This window comes from Pan paniscus, chromosome 1 (assembly GCF_029289425.2).
Source record: "Pan paniscus chromosome 1, NHGRI_mPanPan1-v2.0_pri, whole genome shotgun sequence".
NCBI lineage: Eukaryota > Metazoa > Chordata > Mammalia > Primates > Hominidae > Pan > Pan paniscus.
This window is the reverse complement of record NC_073249.2, coordinates 110714618-110739396: the sequence shown is the minus strand read 5'-3', so window position 1 is coordinate 110739396 and position 24779 is coordinate 110714618. Positions and strand designations below refer to the sequence as shown.

At 37.3% G+C, this 24779-nt stretch overlaps 1 protein-coding gene across 2 annotated transcripts in view; it reads left to right on the top strand.

Moving 5' to 3' along the window:
• SPAG17 (sperm associated antigen 17) overlaps positions 1–24779 on the top strand; it is a 231618-nt gene that overhangs the window by 90837 nt on the left and 116002 nt on the right. For both annotated transcript variants that reach the window (XM_057302678.2, XM_034929773.3), the window contains exons 8-17: positions 1364–1525; positions 2678–2750; positions 2962–3074; positions 7688–7825; positions 7912–8025; positions 8624–8774; positions 13043–13270; positions 13366–13584; positions 20084–20145; positions 20713–20826. In XM_057302678.2, the coding sequence (XP_057158661.2) occupies positions 1364–1525; positions 2678–2750; positions 2962–3074; positions 7688–7825; positions 7912–8025; positions 8624–8774; positions 13043–13270; positions 13366–13584; positions 20084–20145; positions 20713–20826 (1374 nt within the window). The remainder of the gene's footprint in view (positions 1–1363; positions 1526–2677; positions 2751–2961; positions 3075–7687; positions 7826–7911; positions 8026–8623; positions 8775–13042; positions 13271–13365; positions 13585–20083; positions 20146–20712; positions 20827–24779) is intronic.

Sequence of the window (24779 nt, the reverse complement as noted above, 5' to 3'; positions counted from 1 at the left end):
AACAAGATCATTTAATAAGCATAAAAATTATAATCTACCCCTAGTAGAAGCAGATCAAATGCATAGTGTCACACTTTAAGCTATATCTGTAAATTGATAATGGCTTCATATCCAAGATAGGATCCATCCAAGGAGCCCTCTTCCCCTTTGATTGGTGGAAAGCATTTGCAACCTTTCCAACCTTTGGCTGCAAACAAGCAGGCTATATTTCTGTTGAACCAAGGTAACAAAAGCTTTACATCAAATAAATGCCCTTCAATGCATGATAACTGTCCCTGGAAGACATTGGCAACATTTCAAGTTAAGACCCTGGTTGCTGAAATAATTTGTTGTCCTTAGCATGTGATTTGCTGTTGCATTTTAAAATGAATTAACTAGGTTAAGCTAAGGGATCATTGGGCAAAAGCTTTCTCTATTTCCTAGAAATAAAAACAAAAACAAAAACATATTTCTATGCCAGAATTTGGGCAAGCAATACCAGATTGAAGCTTGACTGAAGAAGCCTTGGTCTTAGTGGGAATGGGAAGCCAGCCAGCAACCAGGTGCACCATAGTGATTGGCAGAGCTGTGCACGTCACTGGACTTCTGCATACAAGGAACCATCTCACACCACCTTACTTCTTGAACTCAGACATAGGATGAGCCTATTTCATTCTTCTTTGCTTCCAGGCAGACAGACCCAGCCATCACAATGCTTTCCTACTTCTGGAAACAAAAGCCCAAGTAATAGAGGTATCTGAGCTACAATTTGCTTGCCAGCTCATAAAACTTGTGGGTATTATAGAAGCAATAGTCTATTAGGATTTCTTAGTGTTTTGCTGTAGAGGTAGAACAGGTGAAAGGAAAGAAGTGGAGCTTGGAGGAAAAGAAGAAATACTGATTGCCCACATACTTGTGTAGATGCAACGTACTTGGGTAGATGATCCACAAAGCAGAGTCAGTGTTTCCATTGTGTTCCTTGCATAGCCAGGTAAGAAATCATCTATAGCTTGTCACTGGCTGAGGATATTAAAGTTACCTAACATGTTTAGGATTTGAGATACTAAGAATACAGGCCACACTGCTGAAACTTATGACTCAGTTATATTTCTTTTAGTTGAAGCATTAATTAGGCTCTTAAAACATTAGGCAGCCATACGGCCCTCCAAAGGAAACAGTCCATATTGCGGTAAACAAAGAAGAAGAAGAAAGGTTCAGGAGTATAAATGGGGTCACCATGGTTGGGATTCAGTGGTTTGGAGATTTAGGGGTTTGCTTTCCTGTATAAAGTTGATGGGCATAACTGTTAAGAGATATATACCATATATCTGATTCCAACAGTGTAAAACTAGTAACCAATTGCCATTAAATCTCTCACTTGTAGCTGAAATTGGGCACTGATATTTTTGAAAATATTGCCTGCTTGATGTATGACATCCTGGATTGGAAAAGGCAGCACCAGCACTATTTGGAAAGCATGCAGCTTATTAATGTTCCACAAGTGGTTAATGAGAAACCTGTATTAGAAGCCATGCCAACTTCAGAGGTAGGCATGGGCTCAATGTCTTTAGTGGGATGAATGATTCACTGAACAAATTTATTTTCATATTTATAAGGCATATGAAGAAAAAGTTACATAAATACTTACATTAAGGTCATACTGCCTACTGGCATAAAAGATAGCTACATGATGGGGGCTTTGTGAAGCTCCTCAACTACCAGACATTTACAAAGGCAAGGATGGAACCTTCTTGTCAGCACTCGGTACAATGAATAACATCTGTGACAGGAAAGATATTGACAAAGTAATTGCAGTATTTATTTAGCACCTGGCTATGTGCTAGAGCTGTGCAAGATGCTGGCAATACAATAATGAAAACTCATTCCCTGTCCTCCTCATTGAGGTTAACTTTTAAAGAGGATGGCAGTCAAGTCAACAATGATTTCAACGTAGCATGATGAATGCTGAGAGCAGTCATCTCAGCTTGCAGTAGAAGAAATAAACTTGGTCACCTGATCTAAACAAGAGTAGAGCAAAGAGAGGGAAGTCAGGAAAACTGAACCAGGATTAGTGATGTGGGGAAAATGAGTATGAAGTGCCTAATGGAAAGCATGATAGGGGAAAGGGATATAATGATATTCTCAAGACAGGGGCAAAGATGTACAAAGATATGGAGGTCAAGGAAAAGCAGTATTGTGGCACAAGCCAGGAGCACAGGGTAGTTCAGTGATCCCAGGCTGCATGTGCAAAGTGAAGAACAACAACAGAAACTAAACCTGGAGAGGCAGGAGCCAGGTCATGAATCTCCTTTGGTGCTAAGTTGAGAGTCTGGTTTATATCATGTAGGCAATGGAGAACTGCTGAAGGATTGGGAGAGGGAGAATGGGATGACTCTGAGTCACCCAGGGGAAAAAAGAAAAACCTGTTTGATGCTCAGTGCCCCATCACCCCATCACTTTCTCCACAATTGCTCAGTGCGTTCTGGTAGGAAAAACTGAATAATGTCTATACCATTACCTTCTTTCCTTCATCAAGCAAAACTCTTTTCCTTTGGTTCTAATATTAGCAGATGATTTTGTGGTGTGAACATAATTATACAACCTGAGTATCCTGTTGGATCTCATCATACCAGCATTTGATGAGGGCATCTCTCAGCTGGGTATCTCAGTTGTTTCTTTTTAATTATTCTTTTTCTAGGCTCCACAACCTGCTGTACCAGCTCCTGGAAAGAAGAAAGCACAGTATGAAGAACCGCAAGCTCCACTACCAGGCATGTATGAAATCGGCTGCTGGAGGATCAACACCATGAGCTGGCACTTTAAGAGATAATGACTGCCCTCCATATTACTTTCAGCCTCCCTTCACCTACAGCTCCTGCATTTATTAGTGCATAGTCATAGTTTGAAATTATGCATGAAATTTTGATGGAAATAATGGAGAACACAACTTAATTGGGCAATGGTATTTTCTATATTTTACAGTGACTTCAGTCGTCACAACTGAAGTAGACATGAGATATTACAATGATTTGCTGAATCCAATTCGAGAGGAATTCATTTCTGTGCCCCTGATACTGCATTGTATGCTGGAACAGGTGGGGAGGCTTTTTCCCAGGTTGTATACTTGAGTAAGTCATTTCATCTTTCCTGGCTTCTGTTATTTTTACACTATTTTAAAATTATACTCATAATACCTAAGTGCATTGTCCTTTATAAAGATTAGAATAGTTCAGATGAAACTAAAGTCTGCTTAAATCTTCAGCTTCAATTATCTTTTCTTTTGCTATGCTCTGAAGCCATTTATGTAACATTCCCTGAAGTTTTGGTAGAACATATCCTCAATACTCTGTGTCTGGTGTCATTTTAATGGAAGAGGAAAAGGAAGAGAACATGGACAAGTGGGTGGGGTTGTTAATAGTCTTTATCTTTAAAATTTCTTTCGTGCTTGTAGATTTAACTAGATTTTTGTATTTCTGAGGCCAATTTTTGTCATCAGCTTTTTTCTTAATGAATATGTCTTAATAAGTATTTTACTGGAGTTTTAAATCTGATACAATGTGCTTTACACTATTCACTTAAATATGTTTTAAAATTTCCTCTGTATCTGGTCATGTACCTTTCCTCATGACTGATGTTATTTATTTGTGCTTTCCTTTTCTTGATCATGATTGTTAAGGGCATAGCTATTGTATTGGTCTTTTCAAAGAACCAGGATTTGGTTTCATTGATCAACACCTTTTTACTTTTTATTTTATTAATCTCTTCATTAATTTCTTCATCTATTTATTTATATATTTGTTATTTATTTAATTATTTTTAAGACAGGGTCTCTCTCTGTCCCCTAGGCTGGAGTGCAGTAGCACAATCATAGTTGACAATCTCAAACTCATGGGCTCAGTGTTCCTCCCACTTCAGCCTCCTGAGTATCTAGAACTACAAGCATGAACCACCATGCCCAGAGAATTTAAAATAATTTTTTTGGAGAGACAAGGCCTTGCTATGTTGCCCAGTATGGTCTTTAACTCATGGCCCCAAGCCAACCTCCCACCTAAGCCTCCCAAAGCACTGGGATTATAATCATGAACCACCGTGTCTGGCTCATCTCTGTCATTTCCATCTTTCTACTTTCTTTGGATTTATTTTGTATTTCATTTTAATTGAAAGCTTACTTCATTTATTTTTAGTCTTTTTGCTTTATTTAAGGCTATACATTTCTTTTCGAGTGTTTCTTTGTTTGCATCCTGATGCTTTCAGTGTATTCAATTCTAAATCTTTTATTTATTTACATGTTTAACCCATGAATTATTTTGATTTCCATTATTTACTGATGATTTCTAATTTTTTAACATTATAATCAGTAGGCATTTTCTGCAAGTTAGCAAATTAAAATTTCCTGAGGCTTCCTGTGTGACCTGATGTAACATGGTCATTGTGAAGGTTCTATGTGTATCTGAAAGAGTTTGTGATTCATACTAGTCGCACATATGTAGCACTTACAGGCGCCAGGCACTGTTCTAAATGCTTTCAATATGTTAACTCATGTAATCTTCAGAACAATCCTATGAAGTAGGAACTGTTTTTATCCCCCAGTGTATTAGTCCATTTTCACACTGCTGTGAAGATACTACCCCAGACTGGGTAATTTATAAACAAAGGAGGTTTAATTGACTCACAGTTCCGCATGGCTGGAGAGACCTCAGGAAACTCACAGTCATAGTAGAAGGGAAAGCAGGCACCTTCTTCACAAGACAGCAGGAACAAACTACCACTTTTAAAACCATCAAGTCTCATGAGAATTCCATCATTATCATAAGAACAGCATGGGGGAAACCACCCTTATGCTCCCGTCACCTCCCTCCCTCGACACGTGGGGATTACAGTTTGAGATGAGATTTAGGTGGAGATACAGAGCCAAACCGTATCACCCATCTTACAGATAAGGAAACTGAGGCACAAAACGTTTTTCAAGTTTGTTCAAGTAGTAAGTAGCAGAAATGACTTAAAACCTAGTGAATCTGCACAGAAAAGTATTTGGATGCCATTTCTGCATTGTCGTCTTCCTTTTAATGCTGCTGTTAAGAAGTCTGATGTCAATCTGATACTTTTTTCTTTGCAGATAATCTTTACTTTTCTTTCTAGCAGCTGTTAGGGTTTTCTCTTTATAATTGATAACACAAGACTATGTCTAGGTATGATTTTATCATACTTGTCATTATGGTGTAAGGGAATTATCATCTGATTTCCAGTCACATTCTGTGTGAAATAAAAATTCCTTACACTGTCCCATAAAGGCCCTAAAAATAGGGTTCTGAGATATACCTGTCATCTCACCTCCTACCTGCCACCACACACACACACACACACACACACACACACACACACGTCATCTACATAGGCCTTCTGGTTTTTCCTCAAATATGTTGCTTAATTCTATCTTAACCTTTTACTCTACCTTCTCTACCTAGAAAGCTTTCTCTCTTTCTGGAGGGTCTCCAGTAGAAGTGTCAATCCTTAGAGAGGCCTTCTCTGACCACCTGATCTAAAGAACCCTCTCCCCACACAACACACAGCACTCTCTACCACATCACCTTGTTTTATTTGCTTATCAACAGCTTTTCTTTTTGCAATATATTGATCAGCTATTTTTTCTTCCCTTCCCCGTCCTCCTACTAGAATATAAACTCCATGCAAGCAGTAACAATGTAGTCTTGTTCGTTGCTGTATGCTCAGCACACAATAACCACACCTAACCCATAGTAGACACTAAATACATATTTGTTAAATTCAGAAGATTCTAAGAAAGTCTTCTATCTTCAAATATCATTTTTCCTATCGATTTACCTTAATTATTATTGAATGGGTGTTGGAGTTTCAGGGTTTTTCTCTTTGTCTTTTAAGTTTTCTTTCAATTTTATCCCTTTGGGAATTCCAGCTTAACTTCCTACTAATGCTTTCTTCAGGGAGTCCAGTCTGCTATTGAAGTTTTGTTTTGGCAGTAATGTTTTTAATTTGTAAGTTCTCTAATTTTTTTTTACAATTGCCTATTCTTGTTTTTAGTTCATGGATGTGACACATTTTTTCTGTTAATACATAAAAGGTTTATTTTAAAGTCCTTTTCAGACTCTATCATCTCTGATACCTCCCATATACATTTTTCTGGTTTTTGATTGTCTCAGTTTTCTAACCTATTAGATAATCACACTAATATTTGCCTCTAATTGCTCCATGAAGTTTTTAGAAGATCAATAGTTTTATTATATCAGTAAATGCATAAAAGTACAAAAGCCCTCTAGAGCTTGCAGTATCATTATTTTATTTATCTTATCCTTTCTTGTTTTATTCTACTAAACTTAAAGCAACAAACATTTATTAACCATCTACTATGTTCCAGGTACCAAAGAAGACAGTTAATGAGCTCAGCGCCTAACAAATAGAAGTCAACCAGTAGATCCATGTTGAATGAACGAAGGCTTATTAATAATAAGGGGATGAAAAAACTGAAATATAGGAGTGATGGGATGACACTTTATAGGATGGGATGTTAGAATTGGACATTTCAGAGAAGAAACAGATTTGAGTGATCTTTTATGATTGAAGTGGGTCAAAGAAATGATCAGAGGATAGAAAGTGGAAACAGTGAGTGACTCTTCTGACAGTAGGGTGTTTCTACAAGGTAAAGAATAGGATGCAATTTTGTTATTCTAGAGCAGTGGTTCTCAACAGGAAGTGATTTTGTTCCCAGAGGACATTTGGCTATGTCTGGAGATATTTTTGGTTGTCACAACTGGAAGGGTGCTACTTGCATAAAATGGGTAGACACCAGGGACATTGCTAAACATCCTATAGTGCACAGGACAGCCCCCCACAACAAGTAATTATCTAGGCCAAAATGTCATTAATGCCAAGGCTGAGGAAACTTGTAGAGGGATAGGAAATCATAGAGGATGATTATAGGATATAGGGTAAAGGAAAAAGCTGTAAATTAGGTGCTTAACTTGATTATGTTTCAACCTCTTTTACTTGTTTACCATGAAAAATTGAACAAGGCACTTAATCTTTCTAGACCTCACTTTCCCCACTTAAAGGAGACACTATTACATTTACTGATCTCATAATCTAATAACTTTTCTATTTTTGAAGAAAGAATGAGGATTGGGCCTGAACCCCAGTTTCTTCCACTCAATATCCTTGAGCTTTGGCCAGTCACCCTAGTTTTCTCCTCTATACAATGGAAAATAATATCTGTCCCCACAAGATTGCTGTGAGGCTTAAATGATCACATGTGAAGATGTGTTACATAGTACCTGGCTTGTGATAGACACTTAATAAATATTTAATGAATCCAAAGTTATATGAGCACTCTTTCCACTGCTTTAAGATAGAGTAAATATTAAGAAAAAATATGTTATTATTCTATTTGACTAGAATCTTCATGAAATATTTTTATCAAAAACTTATTGTTACCATTTTCATGTTATCTATTTTAATAGAAATATTAAATTTATATCTACCTTAATGCATGGATTGCAAACACTTTTCCTTTTACTTGGTGATCACTGATAGTTTCCTGCCATTTTGTGTCATCAGTGGTACTTGGGTCCTAGAAATGGACTGGTTCTTACTAAGCAGTGGGAATGCAGCAATGAGCAGTGAGTATCACTAAAGAGCGGACCCTTACACCAATTCCTCTCATTGTTGATTTCAACAGGTTGTTGCAACTGAAGAAGATCTCGTCCCACCCAGTCTGCGGGAGCCATCCCCCAGAGCAGACGGGCTAGACCACAGAATCGCAGCTCACATTGTGTCCCTTCTGCCCTCACTCTGTCTCTCAGAGAGGGAGAAAAAGGTCAGATAGCCTGAGATAGCAGAGTCTTCATGCTTTGGAAAAGTATAGATCCTCTCTTTAAATCAATATTGTTTCAATTTGCATAGAATCTTCATGACATATTTTTATCTGAAGAAGAAAATGAAAGCAAAGCAGTGCCCAAAGGCCCCCTCCTACTGAACTATCATGATGCACACGCCCACAAGAAGTACGCACTACAGGTAATAATAATCAGGTTAGCCCAAGGAAAACCGATGTGGGAAAGTGTGTTTATAACTATTCAGTTGAAAGAAGCTAATTAGATAACTTCATCAACACTAATTAAAATGTAATGTACAAAATAGATACTTGCATACAAAGTAGGACCTGGAAAATGGACCTAGATACAGGGAAAAATGATGTCAGCCGAGGAAATTTGCCTGATTATTGAGGTCTAATTAACAATTCAATTAATTGTTACCGCCACTAAATTTTCATTAAAACCTTATAATTATTTGCTTCAAATATCTGCTGCTATGAAAAACTAGTAGAAGCCAGAAAAGGATCTCAAAAGAGAGAGATGAATATATATGAGACTTTGGCAGTTTGTCACTGTGAATGAAGAATCAGTCATTTTTGTGCACCAGGAAATCCTGGCAACATAGGAACTAGCTTTTTGACCTTCAGCAAAATCCCAAAAGTTTGTCTTTCCCAATTACCATTGATTTCCCCTGTTCCCAAATAATGAGGGTGAAGGTATCATGTTTAGCCTTCTCCATATGCATAAGGCACTTAACAGCTTACTCTAATGTCTTCTGTCATGTTGCTCTTTTTCATCAGGACCAAAAGAATTTTGATCCAGTTCAAATTGAGCAGGAGATGCAGTCCAAGTTGCCACTGTGGGAATTCCTTCAATTCCCTCTACCCCCACCATGGAACAACACTAAACGTCTAGCTACAATTCATGAGCTTATGCACTTTTGTACGAGTGGTGAGTCCATTGCTTTGTCTTAGCTTAAACTCAATTTAATTAATGGTCATATATGCCTCTTAAAATTACACCCTTATTTACAAAAAGTATTTTCATTATTGAAAGACCTTTCAGAGGCTAAGGTGGGTATTTTGATTGACTACAACTTTCTTGTTTGAATAATGTCATTAGCAATGTTATCATAGCTATAATGCATAACACTCTTCAATTTGATACACTGGGGTTTTTTTCCCGTTGTGTTTTCTTAACCACAATAATTCCCTTTTTTCCTCGTTTTCCCCCATCTCTGTCCCAAATACTCCCATTGACATCATTGGAGATGATGTGGTAATCCCATCCTACTTACAGAGAAGTAAAGGGCTGTGTGTGTGTGTGTGTGCGCGCGTATGCACGCGCGCATGCACGCATATAATTTCCAGGACAATGCTGTCCTTCTGTCTTCTGCCTGACCACTGCACTCTTTTATCATCATTGCAAATCATGTAAAAATTACAGTAACATTGCAGAGACATTATCTGGAAAGAGGGAAGAGCAACCTGGACCATGCAACTTTGCCCCAATTCACAGATACCTGTCTTTGAATTTTCATCTTATATCCTCTTGTTGCAGCCACCCACAATCAATAAAACACAGGTTCCAGAAGAATTTTTCTTCTGTCTCTTTCCATTCTGTCCTTTCACAGTTCTTTCTTTTTTTAATTAGAGAAGAAAAAAAAAGAAGAGGATCGAGATAATCTGAATTTGGCAGGAATGTTCACCAGGGTAAAACTAATGTGAGCACTACCGTGGACCATCTCTGCACATGAGGACAGGAAGGAACTAAGAAAGAGTGTGACTTGGGAGGCAGATGTAGATATCTTGTAACCTGTGCTACTGGAAGCTCATATTTAATCCTATCTTGAGAGAAAGTTCTGAGCACACTATTTATAACCAGAAATTAAATTTGTATCTAGAAAGATGAATCATAGAACCATAAAATTTCCTAACTGAAAGAAACCTTGGAATTAATCTAGTCAAAATCTATTTTCAGATAAGAAAGCTGAGATCCTAGCAGGGTTAAATTATTTGTTTTAGGATTATAACAATGGTGGAAAAAAAAAAGAAAACATTCTGGTCTCTGGATACCCAGTAGAACACAATTTCCTTACATTACTGAGAAGGAGTCAGGAAGAAAGCCACCTCAGAGGTCTGATGGTGCAATCTGCAATTTTAAGCACCCGCTCTGCACCTAGGGATACACAGATGAATAGAGAGCCCACTGTCAGCATGTTGCTGAGCAGGAGTTGACTCAAGCTAACAGCTTCTCACAGCAGGAAGAGCCATTTTATGCTCTTTGAAGACAGTGGGAAGAGGGGTCATTAAGATACAATATCTAGAATCACGTCTCATCTGAGTTCACTGGGATTTTGTGATATAGGCAGTCATTTCCCAAAGCAAATTCTCATTCCCACTTAAGGGAATATGTAGATACTACCTATAAGAAAGGACATTAACTTCCACAGACATCTTTACTTGACAAGGAAGCATTTGACCTAGAAAAGAAAAGAGCATGTGCATATTCTTCCTTACCATTTCCTTTGTAAGCCTAACCAAACTAAAAAATATTTTTATCTTGATTTCTTTTTCCACTTTTAAGTAGGCTTAGTAATAGAAAAAGCCAGGAACTTCTGAGTCCTACCATTGACTCCTGGACATGCAGGGTATAGCCTCGAGGGCCTGGTATGTCGTTTCTGTTGTGCACATAACTACCCCCTTCCTGAGTAGGGGGTGAACTTCTGTCCTTTTTCTGTGTCCTGCCACCCTCCACTTCTCCTTCTGGCTTAAGATGTGACTCCATTCTCCCTTCAGCTCAGCTCTCTACGCAGCACAGGATTTTTGTTCCCGCTGCCACCATTGAAACCTCACACATATGCTGCTTACATGCCCCATCCTGGACCCTTGGTGCTCCTCCCCTCTTCCTCTTTTCCCTTTTGCCACATCATACTTAACAAGTCCAAAACCAAGCTCTTGATTCCTCATCCCTAAATTTGTCCCTTCACCATCTCCCTTATTTCAATGAATGACAACTACTTTCTATCGAAAACCTTGGAGTCATCCCTGCTGTCTCTGTTTTTGTTTTTGTTTTTTTGAGACAGAGTCTCACTCTGTCGCCAGGCTGGAGTGCAGTGGTGTGATCTCAGCTCAATATAACCTCCACCTCCTGGGTTCAAGCGATTCTCCCACCTCAGCTTCCTAAGTAGCTGGGATTACAGGCGCACGCCATCATGCCCAGCTAATTTTTGTATTTTTAGTAGAAATGGGCTTTCACCATGTTGGTCAGGCTGGTCTCGAACTCCTGACTTCGTGATACACCCACCTCGGCTTCCCAAAGTGCTGGGATTACAGGAGCGAGCCACCGCGCCCCACCACTGTCTCTGTTTTCTCACACACTGCAATCAATCCCACCATACTCCTCACTACCATCCCAGCCCAGTCCCCCACCACCCCTCAAGTGGACTATTCCAATAGCTTTCCAGCTGGTCTACAGGCTTTCAATTTTTTACCAACAGTCTTTTTTCCACACAACCACCTGAATGGCCCTTCTAAAATGTTGGTTGGATCATGTGCCTTTGTAACTGAAAACTCTGCAGCGGTCACCCAGAATAAATCCTAAACTGGGCCAGGTGCTTGGCTCATGACTATAATTCCAGCACTCTGGGAGGCCGAGACGGGTGGATCACTTGAGCTCAGGAGTTTGAGACCAGCCTGGCCGACATGGCAAAACCCATCTCTACAAAAAATACAAAATTAGCCGGGTGTGGTGGCACGTGCCTGCAGACCCAGCTACTTGGGAAGCTGAGGTGGGAGAATCACCTGCACTCCAGCCTGGGTGAACCTGTCTCAAAAAACAAAACAAAACAAAAAACAACAATAAGAACCTAAACTGTCTGCCACCTACTTTTTGAGCCATCACCTATCAAGCTGTCATGTTCCATTCTCCTCCATCTACACTGGCCTCACTGTGATTCCTTGAACATGTAAGTCACACCCCTGCCTCAGGATCGTTGCATTTGCTGTTTTCCCTTCCTCAGTCACTTTCCCCCAGATATCCATACAGCTTGCTCCCCTACTTCCTTCACATTTTTGCTTAATTGTTCAGAGGACTTTTCCATGACTGCTTTATATAAACTAGAAGCCCCTCCCTGACTATTATCACTTTTTGTCCCCTCAGCTGGCTTTATTCTTTTTGTCATCTCTTTTATCTCTTACATTTATCTGTTTCCAACGACTAGAATGGATATTCCATGAGAGCAGGTAGCTCACTATTTTGTTCACCATTGTGTTCCCAGCTTTCATTATAGTTAATGATGCCTAATAGGGGCTCAAAAAATATTTGATAAATGAACAAATGAGCAATCTCTCCTTCCTTCTGTAACTCTTTTACCTCTTCCTTGTCTCTCTTCTGAATCTCCCTGTTTTTTCCCAAAGGACCTGCTGCTTTTCTCATCTTTGCTGGAGAGAAAATGGAGGTTACTTCTGAATTATTGATCTGCATCATTTTATTTTTTTCTGATTGAATTCCATGTTTATTTGTTAATTCTACTTCTCCTTCCTCTACCTGGGAACTTCTAAAGTGTAAGAGCCAAATCTTGATTCTTTCAAATCCCAGGCACCTGTGACAAAGCCTAATACGTAGAAAATAATAACCAATGAAAGAGTGAGCAAGTGAATAAATGCTGTAAAAAGGTAAATACACAATTATAAAGCCTGCTGAAAGCTGATAAACTTTGAAGTGCAATTGTGGAAAATACTGCAGCAGTTTATGTGCACAGGAGGAAGCCTTTCCTGAGCCCAAATCAATAGAAAAACTCAGTCAATATAATAGCCTATATTAGGCATAAGTAAATAATTTCTCTGTTTTAAATTACAACAGGAGAAAAGGGTGCTTTCACTCAAAAATAATAAGTTGTGTAAGCATATTCAACCAATATGGTACCCTGGAAAGTCCATGCAAATGAATCTGGACACCTAATATTGATTGAGCTATGAAGCAGTTTGGGAGCATTATAATTTGCTAAATTGTATCTTTACTGTGTTGTTTGCTTATCCTCAGGTACCTTTGATATTTGCGGCAGACTGGGGAGCCAATGTTTAAAATCAGCTCAGCAGCCATTGTGGCGTGACTCTCTTGTCTTTCTGGTAGACAGACTCCCTGGTTGTCCCTCTGTCAACCCTGTACCATGTGCTAATAAGAACATTTCCAGCAGCACTGGTTCTGCTTTCTTACAGATGTCTTGAGCTGGAATGAAGTAGAACGAGCCTTCAAGGTGTTTACTTTTGAGAGCCTGAAGCTCTCTGAGGTTGATGAAAAAGGGAAACTGAAACCTTCTGGGATGATGTGTGGGTCAGATTCTGAAATGTTCAACATACCATGGGACAACCCTGCCAGATTTGCTAAACAGATAAGGCAGCAATATGTCATGAAAATGAACACTCAAGAGGCCAAGCAGAAAGCAGGTACACTGCATGGAGGGAATGGAAAGCATTCTTGTATTTTATGATTGTCAATTTTTCTCATATTGTATCTCATGGATGTTCCTTACACTGAATAGATATTAAAATCAAAGACAGAACACTATTTGAGGATCAGAATTTGTCAATGTCTGTGCAAGATAATGAAAGCAACCGAGAACCTTCAGATCCTAGTCAGTGTGATGCTAACAATATGAAGCATTCTGACTTGAATAATCCCAAACTCTCAGTCCCTGATAATAGACAGCTGTTAGAGCAGGAGAGCATCATGAAGGCTCAGCCCCAACATGAGTCTCTGGGTAAGTTAAAGTGTGTGTGTGTGTGTGTGTGTGTGTGTGTGTGTAAGACACTATTATAGTACACATAAACCAAAAAATGTTTAAGATGCATTATTTGAATTTAAGTTATTTGGTTAATTAAACTTTCTTACTGAGTATTGTTGTTCCATAAGTTCTCTTTATTTCAACCCTTGTTTTTAAAAATATCTTAATTCCTCTTAGTCCACACTTAACCTTAGTAAATTTAGCACAGCAAACATCATTAAAACTTTCATCATTAGTGTTACACAGTTATTGTGATTGTGTGCTAAAAATTATAAACATTCATCTGCAAAACAGAATGAAATGTCCAGTACAGAGCTTGGTTCAAAATCAATGCTCAGTGAACATCATTTCCCCTCCTCTCCCACTTATGGCTCAGGCTATTACTGTCATTGTAGACTAGCATTAAAAACAGTGCTACATTAGTGCTATATGAGGAGGTGCAAAAGAAGGATATTGGTCTAAATTTATACTGAGCTACCTTACACATCACTGTCAGATTAATCTGTGTAAAATATAACTATTTTGTTTCTCTACTTACAGCTTTCAAAGGCTTCCTACTATCTGCAAAATAGAACACAATTCCTTGACCTACTTCTCCAGTAGTATCAAATTACTTTTCCCAAAACCTTTTTCCATCTTTTTGCTGTTGCTCACACACTCTATGTTCTAGCCCAACAGAATTAGGCCTATTTACTCTGCACAGCCTGCTCTTTTCAATCTCTGTGGTACCTTTCCCTCACAATATATCCTCCACCCTGAGTCCTCTTTTTGACTATGACTAGGATTCAGTGGCACCTCCATGAAGTCTTATTGGATGTGTCCATATGGAAATGCCTGTCTTAGCATTCCAGGGTCATAATTAAGCTACACTTCTGGTGAAGTGCTGTGGCTCACTCCTATAAACCCAGCACTTTGGGAGGCCAAGGCAGGAGGATTGCTTGAGGCCAGGAGTTCAAGACCAGCCTGGGCAACATAGCAAGACCTCACCTCTATAAAAAAAATAAAAAAATTAATCTACACTCTCTTTATGGCATTAGTTATTTTCTTTCAATTTTATAATTATGTATACGCCTATGTTAAGGCCTCCATTATACCATAGCATCTTAGTGATTATATGTTTATTTTAACATATTAAACAACACCTAAATTTAACACCTAGGTCAAACATGAAACAACACCAAATTTAACATATTAAACAACACCAAATTTAACACCTAGGTCAAGGAAAAATTACAACAGAAATTGGGAAATATTTCAAACCAAATGATAATGAAAAACTGAGTATCAAAACTATAGAATGCAGCTGATGCAAGAGGTACTCCAAAAGAAGTTTATAGTTTTAAATAAATATTTTTCTAAAAGAAGCTAAAGATTAATTAACTAAACATCAACCTTAAGTTAGATAAAGACAAACAAAATAAATCAAAATAAAGTGGAAGAAGGAAAACAACAAAAATATTAAATCAAGGAAATAGAAAACAGATGAAAATTACATCAATGAAATAGAAAACATAGAAACATAGGAAGAACAAAAATGCAAAAACTTGGTTCTTTGAGTAGACTAACTATTGATAAATCTTTTATATAAGGTTAATCATAAAAACCCATGAATAACTCTATCGAGAATAAAACTATATCAGGAATAAAAATCATATAAGGAATAAAGAAACAGAGACTTCCCTCAGATTCTACAGAAATTTAAAAGATTGCAAGATAATATAAACAACTTTGACTAAATGTGAAAGTAAAATGGGCTGTTACTGGAAAAGAATAACTTACCAATAATGACCCAAGAAGAAATAGAAAACCTAAGTAGTCTTATATCCAATTAATTATATCAGTAATCAAAAATCTTCCCAAATAGGGCACACTTAGCCTGAATGATCTCATTGGTAACTGATACCAAACACTAAAAAAGAAGTAATTCTAATCTTAACAAAAATTATTCCAGAAAATAGAAAAGTAGCTTATCCTCCTCTATTCATTTTATGAAGCTAGCATAAACTTTATAAGAATACTGACAAGGATAGTGGTACAACTGAAAGTTAAAGTAATTCATTAAATTAAACTCATTCACGAACATAGATGCAAAAATTCTAAATAAAACATAGGAAAACTGATCTAACATATACTAAATGATAATCATATATCACAAACAGGTTGCATTTATAACAGGGATAGAAGGAAAATATATACATTGTAAAATCAATATAATATCAGTTAACACATTAGTGAGAAAAGTCATATAATCTCAATAGAGCAGAAATAGCATGTATAATTCTTTAGCAATTTATGAAACAAATCTTATTAAACTAGCAAGAGAAGAAACACTACTCAATCATATAAATGTTATTTTTCATATTACTACAACAAACCTTATATATCAAGGTGAAAAGTTGAAATAATTCCCTTTGAGATCAGGAGAATGTCCACTATAAACACTTGTATTCAATATTGCATCAGAGGTGTATGCCAACAAGCAAGACTTTTTCTCTTTTAGATAAAAGCATAACGTTTGAAAAGGAAGAAATAAAGCCATCATTATTTGTAAATACTGTGTATGTAGAAAACTCAAAACAATACACAAAAAAATTAGAATTAATATGAAAGTTTAATAAGGAGGCTGTGCTTGTTAAATGATACACATAAGATGTCTTGAGTGCTAAGACTTTACTGTTATAATTATTCATTGTATTAAACATTTGTGTTTCATGCACTTTTCTTTGTGTGTTATATTTAATAATTTTAAAAACATTTAAAAAATAAGTGGTTATGGGCCAAAATTGGATAAAAAAAGAAAAAATAAATTTTAAGAAAGTGATAACATGAGAGAATAAGTGTTAAGTTAGTATTGACTAATGGTCATCTTACCCTTTTCATTAATCTAGAGGTGGGTTGAAAAGGAAGTAATCAATGGAATAGGATTGGGTAGAGGAGGCAATTGGGGTGAATGGAAGAGGGAAGAAAATAACATTTATTTAATATTTCTCTGCTATATCTCAAGTACATTAACTAATACTTACATAAACATCAGCCTATGACAAAGATACTATTATCCCAATTCTACAGATGAGGAAACCAAGACTTAGAAAGGTTAAATAATTTGTTCAACTACATACAAGTAGGAAGTCAGGATTTGAACAGAGGGCTAACTTCAAACCAGTGCTTCCTCCACTGTGTCTTGCAGCTCCTTGAGTTCCAGAAATTCCTGGTGATGCAGCTAATTATTTAGCCATGCTCCTAGTCTCATTCATGGTGATTTTTATGCTGATTTTGTTGCCTTTGGGTTTTCCTTCCTTCTAACTAGGGTAGATTCCCTATTTCTTTGTCCTAAGTACCCTTACCTATTAGCCTACCTCTCAAAAAATTTAAGCCAATAAGTTAACCTGAGTTCTTATGGCGATAGTGTATCCTATGGGACTACAAATGAATGACAGGGAAGTCACTCTGGGTTAATATAGAGTCAGAATAAGCCAGGAGAGGTGTAAGGCCCAAGGTGTTTTCTTTGTTTTGTTTCATTTTTTTTCTTTAAAGCAGCTGGATAGTTTTCTTTAGGCAACTTTTGCCACCTGGTGGTCAAACTACATAAATTGGTGTGCTGGATTCTGGAAGAAAGTAGATTATTATATGAATAGTAACTTCCTAAATTCTCAGGGTTGAAAATTCTATAGTGGACAGTGTATCCTAGAGGCCACGCAATCTGGAGGGTGGATCTCAGGGCCATAAGTGTTTCTCCGTGGTGCATTTTGACCTACTTCCAGGAGCCATTCCATTTGAAAGGGGGAGGGCATCTGGGCTTGGTGTCACATTGTAGCTGTTGTGAGTATGGGACTTTGTTGTTGTTGATGTTGTTGATTTTACATTTCTTTCCCTAACTCTGAATCATACTTACTCCAAAGCCGCCAACTTTAATTCTCTTTAAACAAGGCAAAAATCATTCATGTATTTCCTGCACAACCATTTTAGCATCAAATACATATAAAAGCCTTTTCCTGGACATAAAGGGCTGAATATTTGTGCTTTTCTTAACCAAATACTGGATTTCCATCTGAGACTATTTTTGAACTTGACAGGGCCTAGTGGATATTTATGAAAAACCTGAGAGTTGATAACCGCGAGTCTATAGGTTTAGATGTGCCCTTTATGCTTGTTGGGTGTTTTTTTAATAAAGTAACTGCTTTGCAGAGGGATCTTGTTATCTCTAAAGTAAAACAGATTAGGAAAGCTGTTTTTCAAAGGGATGAGAAAGCATCCATTTCCAGATGTGTCAAAAACTACTGAATCACACTGTCAAAGGATTATGTGGTTGAAAGCAAAAATCAGAAAAAGAAAAAAAAATGATTTTTACTCTACTATTAAATAAATAATTCAGATTACTTTTAGAATGTTCTTTCCTTTGACAAAATAACTGATGCATAATTTTTAGAACATATTTTCTAAACTGGAGACTTTTTCTGCTGGATCCTTAAACATAGGAGGGAATATCAAATCTCCCGGAAATCTGGCAGACCACAGAATAGAATAATTTTTATCCACAGATTTCATATCAATTGCTTCAAGGACACATGGGACATCATGGTCTATTTAGAGTTATAGTTGGCCTGAGTTTTCTCTTCAGTGGATATATTTATATAAATGCTGAACTGAATTGGCTGTATGGTTTTCCCCTAAATCAAAATGGAACGTTCATGCTGTCACCTTCACCAGCCCAAGGCAAGATGGAACTAGTAGCAAAAATGTAAGTAGCTGTGCTCCTGAAAGAAAGAAAAACACTGGCCTGTCCTTCATAGGCACAATCAGCTTCTCCCTCTAGAAGCCCAAACATGGTACTCTTTGCCACAGAATAAAAAGTTGTCTTATACTTGCCACAGAATAAGGCTTTGTTGTAGGTTTTTTCCCACATTTCTAATTTCTCTATATGGCTCTAGGTTAATTTCCACGTTTAATATATGATGTAGATTCTTCTCATTCAATCAAAAGGAAATATTTACTGAGTTCCTGCCAGGTGCTGGGTGCTCAGAGTACAGTTAAAAATAATAATAATAATAATAAGATGAAGTTTCTATTCTCCAGGAATTTACATATGAGGTGGAGAGACAGACCGTAAACAAGTAAGTAGCATTAGGCATAGATACATGCTATGATAAAAAAAAACAAACAAAGCAGAGGATGAGGCAGAAGACTCTTGAGAAGGTGATACTCGACCAATATGAATGAAGTCAGGGTCTGAAAAAGGTGAACAGCTAAGGGCAAAGCATACCAGAGAGAAAGAAAGTGCAAGACCCTCAAGACACAGCAAGCAGGCCAGTGTATCTGGAGTAGAATGAGCAAGGGAGAGTCAAAGAGTTGTGCTTAAAGAGTTAGGCCAGAGCCATTTCCTGTACAACTTTGTCAGACATAATCTTCATTTATTCTAAGAGTGATAAGAAGTCAGGGCTGTTCAGTTGTTCAGCAGCATCAAAGTATATTCCCACAAAATCCACCTCCCACACACACATACTCTCTTTCTGTGATCAAATTTGCAAAATGCTATATACATTATCCATTTCTCAATTAGAGATTCACAATAACAAGAGCAAATTACAAATTCTAAGACATTCATAGTGAGATGTTCATTGATCTATGTTAAACTTATTTATCATGGAACTCTTTCTTCTGGTGATGCAGAAATCAAAAATATGAATGTGTTCCTCCCCTGTTCATTCACATGGCTGTTTGCTTCATAGCCAAGGATGATATCACCATCCCAATCATCATATAAGTATACTCTGTCATTACTAGGAAAGCTAGTGTGCATGACTCATATTGGTCCATAGTGTGCATGACTCGTATTGGTCCATGGAGTCCGGGTACCGCTTCATTTATTTATTTAACTTTTGTTAAGCTTCATTTGTAAATTAGCAGATGCTCATTAAATAATTTTTAAATTAATAAATGATTAATGAATGGAAGGGAAGCTCTGCAGAATGGTGAAAGCGTATCATTTTCCAATAGGAAGTGCACTTATCTGCCAGTGCCTCTTTGCATGCATGGCCTGCCCCCACCCTAGTCTGTCATCCACAAGATAAGATCCACGGAAATTTAAAAAGGCTTTGTGGTAGTCACCAGCACAAGAAGACAAATCATGTGTACTAAGAAGTTGATTTAATCAGTAAATATTTACAGCTTTTAAAGATAAAGGTATATTCTTAGAAGTGAATGATACAGTCTGAAAGCAGAATATCTGGTATGATTTAAGATATATCACACAAGAAGCTAGGTTCTTTTCAAAGAGCTTAGTATAATTTTTCTAGGTAGGCACAGATTTAGAATTATGGACACAAACACCTTTCTGGAGGCACAAAACATGCCTTTCAGGCATTGCCTTTTCAGCACAGAAACATAGATCATATGGGCAACAAAAAAGCACAGCATTAACCAGCAGGGCAAGAACAAAGCCAGAACACAACTGGATGTTGGTGTCTTTGATTTGCAGAGCAGACCACAAACAATGAGATCAAAGATGATGCAGTCACAAAGGCTGATTCTCATGAAAAGGTAAGGAATTATTTTTCTGAAAATGTAGATGACAAGATGATCTGAGAAAAACCATGACTTGGAGTAAGAAACACTGAAAAAGAAAAAAGAAGATACTTAGAAGGAGAATACTGAGGCTAGAAAAGAGGAACTATTCGGACATCCCCAGAGCAGCTCCAACTGGACAGAAAGGAGTTAATTTTACTAGGCGGCTTGCGCATAACTTCCCAGCTCCTTGCTCCTCTCTAGACAGTGTGGCTTGGCAACCTCACAAACACCTGCTCACCATACAGCCCTGTAGAGCTAACGTCTTGAAGAGAGTTCAGAAAACCTGCCTGTAATTGCTAACAGGACTCAGAATAGTATAACCTAACAATAAAAATATTTAGATTATGTTGCCCATAAAAAAAAAGTCAAAGGCATACTCTTTTTGGCAGCAGCTCTCCTAAAATGTTGCCATATGGATTTATACATATGCAGATTTCCCCAATTAGATGGAGTACATACTGGTTAGTTGACGGAGCCCAAGAGGGCTCCATTTGGACTTAAACAAATTAAAGCTGAAATTGTGTTCCTATGATATTTTAGAAACCCAAGAAGATGATGGTGGAAGCAGATTTAGAGGACATAAAGAAAACACAGCAGCGCAGTCTAATGGACTGGAGTTTTACTGAACATTTTAAACCGAAAGTACTGCTTCAGGTATTTATGGACTGTGATTCTCTAGGAGACGGTCAGATAGGTCTGGAGAGTCTGCTGTGATTTAGAACAGTTCACCTCCAGGTCATTCTCTCAGATCTAGTTCAGATCAATATTCTCCTTTACTTCAGCTATAAAATAAATTTACTCCCAGCTTGAGCTATGCATTCCCAGCGACTCTCTAAAATAGTTTAAAATATACTTTATTAAAGAATGCTTTTATAAAATATTTTAAGGAAAAAGAAATATACAAGACTGCTGCATATATATTTTTTTTGCTGCTGCATGTATTTTCTAAAAACAAAGTAAGGTTTTATTGGGAAAAACCCTATTTTTTTCCATATTGTTTATCCATTCTACTCAATTTCACCACATTTCACAGTATTTTCTGTTTTGATTAACAGTTCAATGGAATCTGTGGTAGCTAACATTCATTGAGCACTTACCATGTGCCAGGCACTGATTAATATGTATTATTAGCTCATTTAATCCTCACAATAACCCTGTGAAGTAGAAACTATGTAAGCAGTAAGAAACTGAGGCACCTTGACCAGTAGTGACTTTTGTCCAAGGTAACATGGCAGCTAAGTGAGAAGCAAGATATAAACCCAGGAAATCTGGCCCTGGAACTTGTAGTCTTAACCACTCGGCAAAATAACAAGTAATCCCAAACCTAAATCCTTTTGTTGTGTTTAGCTTTTACACAAAAACTTGTCCTCTTTTGGTTTTGTCTTTTTAATTTGATTTTTATTTTTATCAAAGTTTTACATGTTTTTTAAGCCAGAAAGTTCTACAAAGTCTTACTATGAAAAATAGCAGCCTCCTTCCCCCATCCCCACCCCACTCCACCAAGCCACAGTTCTCAGAGGCAAAAATCTTCAGCGCATTTACCCCTTTCTTTTGTTACTTTACTCGGTGATCTCTAAATAGCAAGTATATTTTGTTTAGTTTTAGTTTTGTGACATCATTACCAATTGATTCGCTCTTGAGAACACAGCTTTGCCCACCCCCATCCAACACACATGTGCATGTACAGGTACAGGCTCACCCACCCCCACATTCACATTAGCACTTCTCCATTCTCTGATACTGTTAACAATATCGTAATTTTTGGTTAGATAAGTATTCAAAACTCACTTTATTTCAGTTATGTAAGTGCTATTCACAGCTGAACTGTGTGGTATTCTATAATTACATTTCCTGTATGGGTACCATTTTTATTTTCTCTGCAGTTAATAATTGCCTCTTTTTCTATTTGTTTAGTTTACTATGTATTTATTATTAACTTATCCCCAAATTCTCTACTACTGAGTAAGTCACTCAATACATTCAAGCATAACAGATATTCTATTAGTTTTATTGTATTAGTGATATCTCTCCCATATTCCCTAAGCTTGCTGCACAGCTGTGGTCCTGGGCCTCCCTTTACCATCATCCGCGCCACACCCATCCCCTTCCTTTCCAGTTAGATGCCTGTTTCCTTCATCCCATGTGTTCCCTCTCCAGTTACTCTCTTTTTTGTAGAGAATCATCTCTTCCAGTAGCTTCCTTAATTAAGATAGATGGGAAGTAAATTTTTGAGGCATTCAATATTTGAAAACAGCTTAATTCTATCTTTATATTGACCGACAGTTGGGCTTTATAGTAAATGCTAAATTAAAAAGCATTTTTTCTCAATACTTTAAAGACAGTTTTTGACAGTGTTCTGACTTCCCAGATTGTCCTTAGAAAAATAAATAAATACCATTCTGATTCCTAATCAGTTGTGTGAGTATGTTGTGATCCTCTCCCTGGAAGATTTTAAGATCTTCTCTTTGTTCCAATGCTCTTGATTTCCTGTTGATATGCCTTTGTGTGGTTCTGTTTCTATGTATTGTTCTGGCAAGCCGGTGCAATCCAGAAATTCCTGTATTTATATTTTGGGAAATTTTCTATAATCACTTCTTTGATAATCTCTCCTCTCCATTTTCTCTGTCCTTTTTTTTCTGGAAATCTTATTACTCTGGTGTTGGACCTGCTAGACTGAACCTGCAATTTCCTTTTCTTTTTTCTTTTAGTTTCCATCAATTTATCTTTTGGCTTTGCTCAATTTCCATTCAGTTCTTATATTGAGCCCTTTATTCCTGTTATTATCATTCTGATTTCCTAAAGTTATATTTATAATTTCAAATTACCTTTTTAAAGGATCATTTCACTTTTTCTTTTTTTTGAGATGATGTCTCGCTGTGTCGCCCAGCCTGGAGTGGCATGATCTTGGCTCACTGCAACCTCTGCCTTCCAGGTTCAAGTGATTCTCCTGCCTCAACCTCCCAAGTAGCTGGGATTACAGGCACTTGCCACCACACCTGGCTGATGTTTGTATTTATAGTAGAGATGGGGTTTCACCATGTTGGCCAGGCTGGTCTTGACCTCCTGACCTCAGGTGATCCACCCGCCTTGGCCTCCCAAAGTGCCGGCATTACAGGTGTGAGCCACTGCATTTCTGATATAATACCTTCTCTTATCTCTATGAGGATATTAAAGTCCTCTGAAGTTGTCTTCTCCATGAATTATCTCTTTTTCCTCCAAGTTTCTTTTCTCATTTTTTGTCTTTTTTGTTTCGTCTTCATTTTTCACGTTGGAGTGTAATATATAATATTGTCCTCTTTGCTCATATTAATAATGAAACAATAAAAATATGATAGGAAGTGCTATATGAGGTGGGGTGGGGGGTTGTCAATAACTGAGTTCATTGTTGGGTGATTTGACTGGGAGATTTCCATAGGAGACTCACCATTGTTGGTATGTCAGGTCTGTTTTCTTGGGCCATTAAATTCTCCATGAAAAAAAAAAAGTCTAATTTTCTGTCTGAAAGACATAAGCCTTCCTGTCAGTGTTTTGAGAGCTAGGTAATGAGGGAAGGGTATTCAGCTTCTGACATTTATTATCTAGATCTGCATTATCCAGTGTGGTAGCCACTAGTCACATGTAACATCTGAATACTTGAAATGAATCTAGTCCAAATTGAGATGTGCAATAACTGTGCTATATACTATATAAGTGCTATTACACACTCAATTTCCAAGACTTTAAAAAGGTGGCATTGATTACTTTTGCATTGTTTATATGTTGAAATGATAAGAATTTTTATCTATCAGGTTAAATAAAATATATCATTAACATTTATTTTACTTGTTCCTTTCTACTTTTTAAAATGTGGCTACTATAAAATTTAGAATTGCACATGTGGCTCACATTTGTGGCTCACTTTATATTTCTATTGAGCAGTGCTGATTTAGGCTTTTACACAGTTCCCTTTTTTTCTAGAATGTACTTCTCTGTCAGTGTGCCTTGGGTCCACTGTTCTTAGAACCCATTCATCTACCATCTGTAGTTACCCTCTTCCCCTCTTCTAGAGTGGGAGACAGGCAATAGCCCAGTTGCTCAGAATTTTAATGGGATCCAGGGGCCTAACTGCTTCTTAAAAAGATTTTAAACTAATCTTCCTATTTTCAGTGCCACTTTCACCCCACTTGCAGAGGTGACTAGTATTTCCATATCCTGAGACTTTCTATATTTCTGCACACAAATGGGGTTGCCTGTGGTCTCTCCTAAAATTAACCTTAGGACTTGGCTTTCTGTATTCTGCTAAGTCATTTAGCATTTATCCTTCTGCTTTCCAGCTTCTAAAATTCTGGTGCCTTTGTCTCCTCTCCTTCAACAAGTTGAAGTTGGCTTTCAATTTTATGATATTAAAAAAACAAACAAAATTTTACTGTTCTTTTAATGAGGCGTTAGAGAGTGCAAATGTTCAATCTTTTCTCTGTAACTGAAAGTTTACTTCAGACTTTATTCTATTTCAGTTTTTCTCAGTCCTTACTGCTCCATGAAGCTGCACTTTTCAAGGTAATCAATAATCTTTGTCTTTCCAAATCTAATGGACACTTATCTTTCTTCATCTTCCCTGACATTTTAAC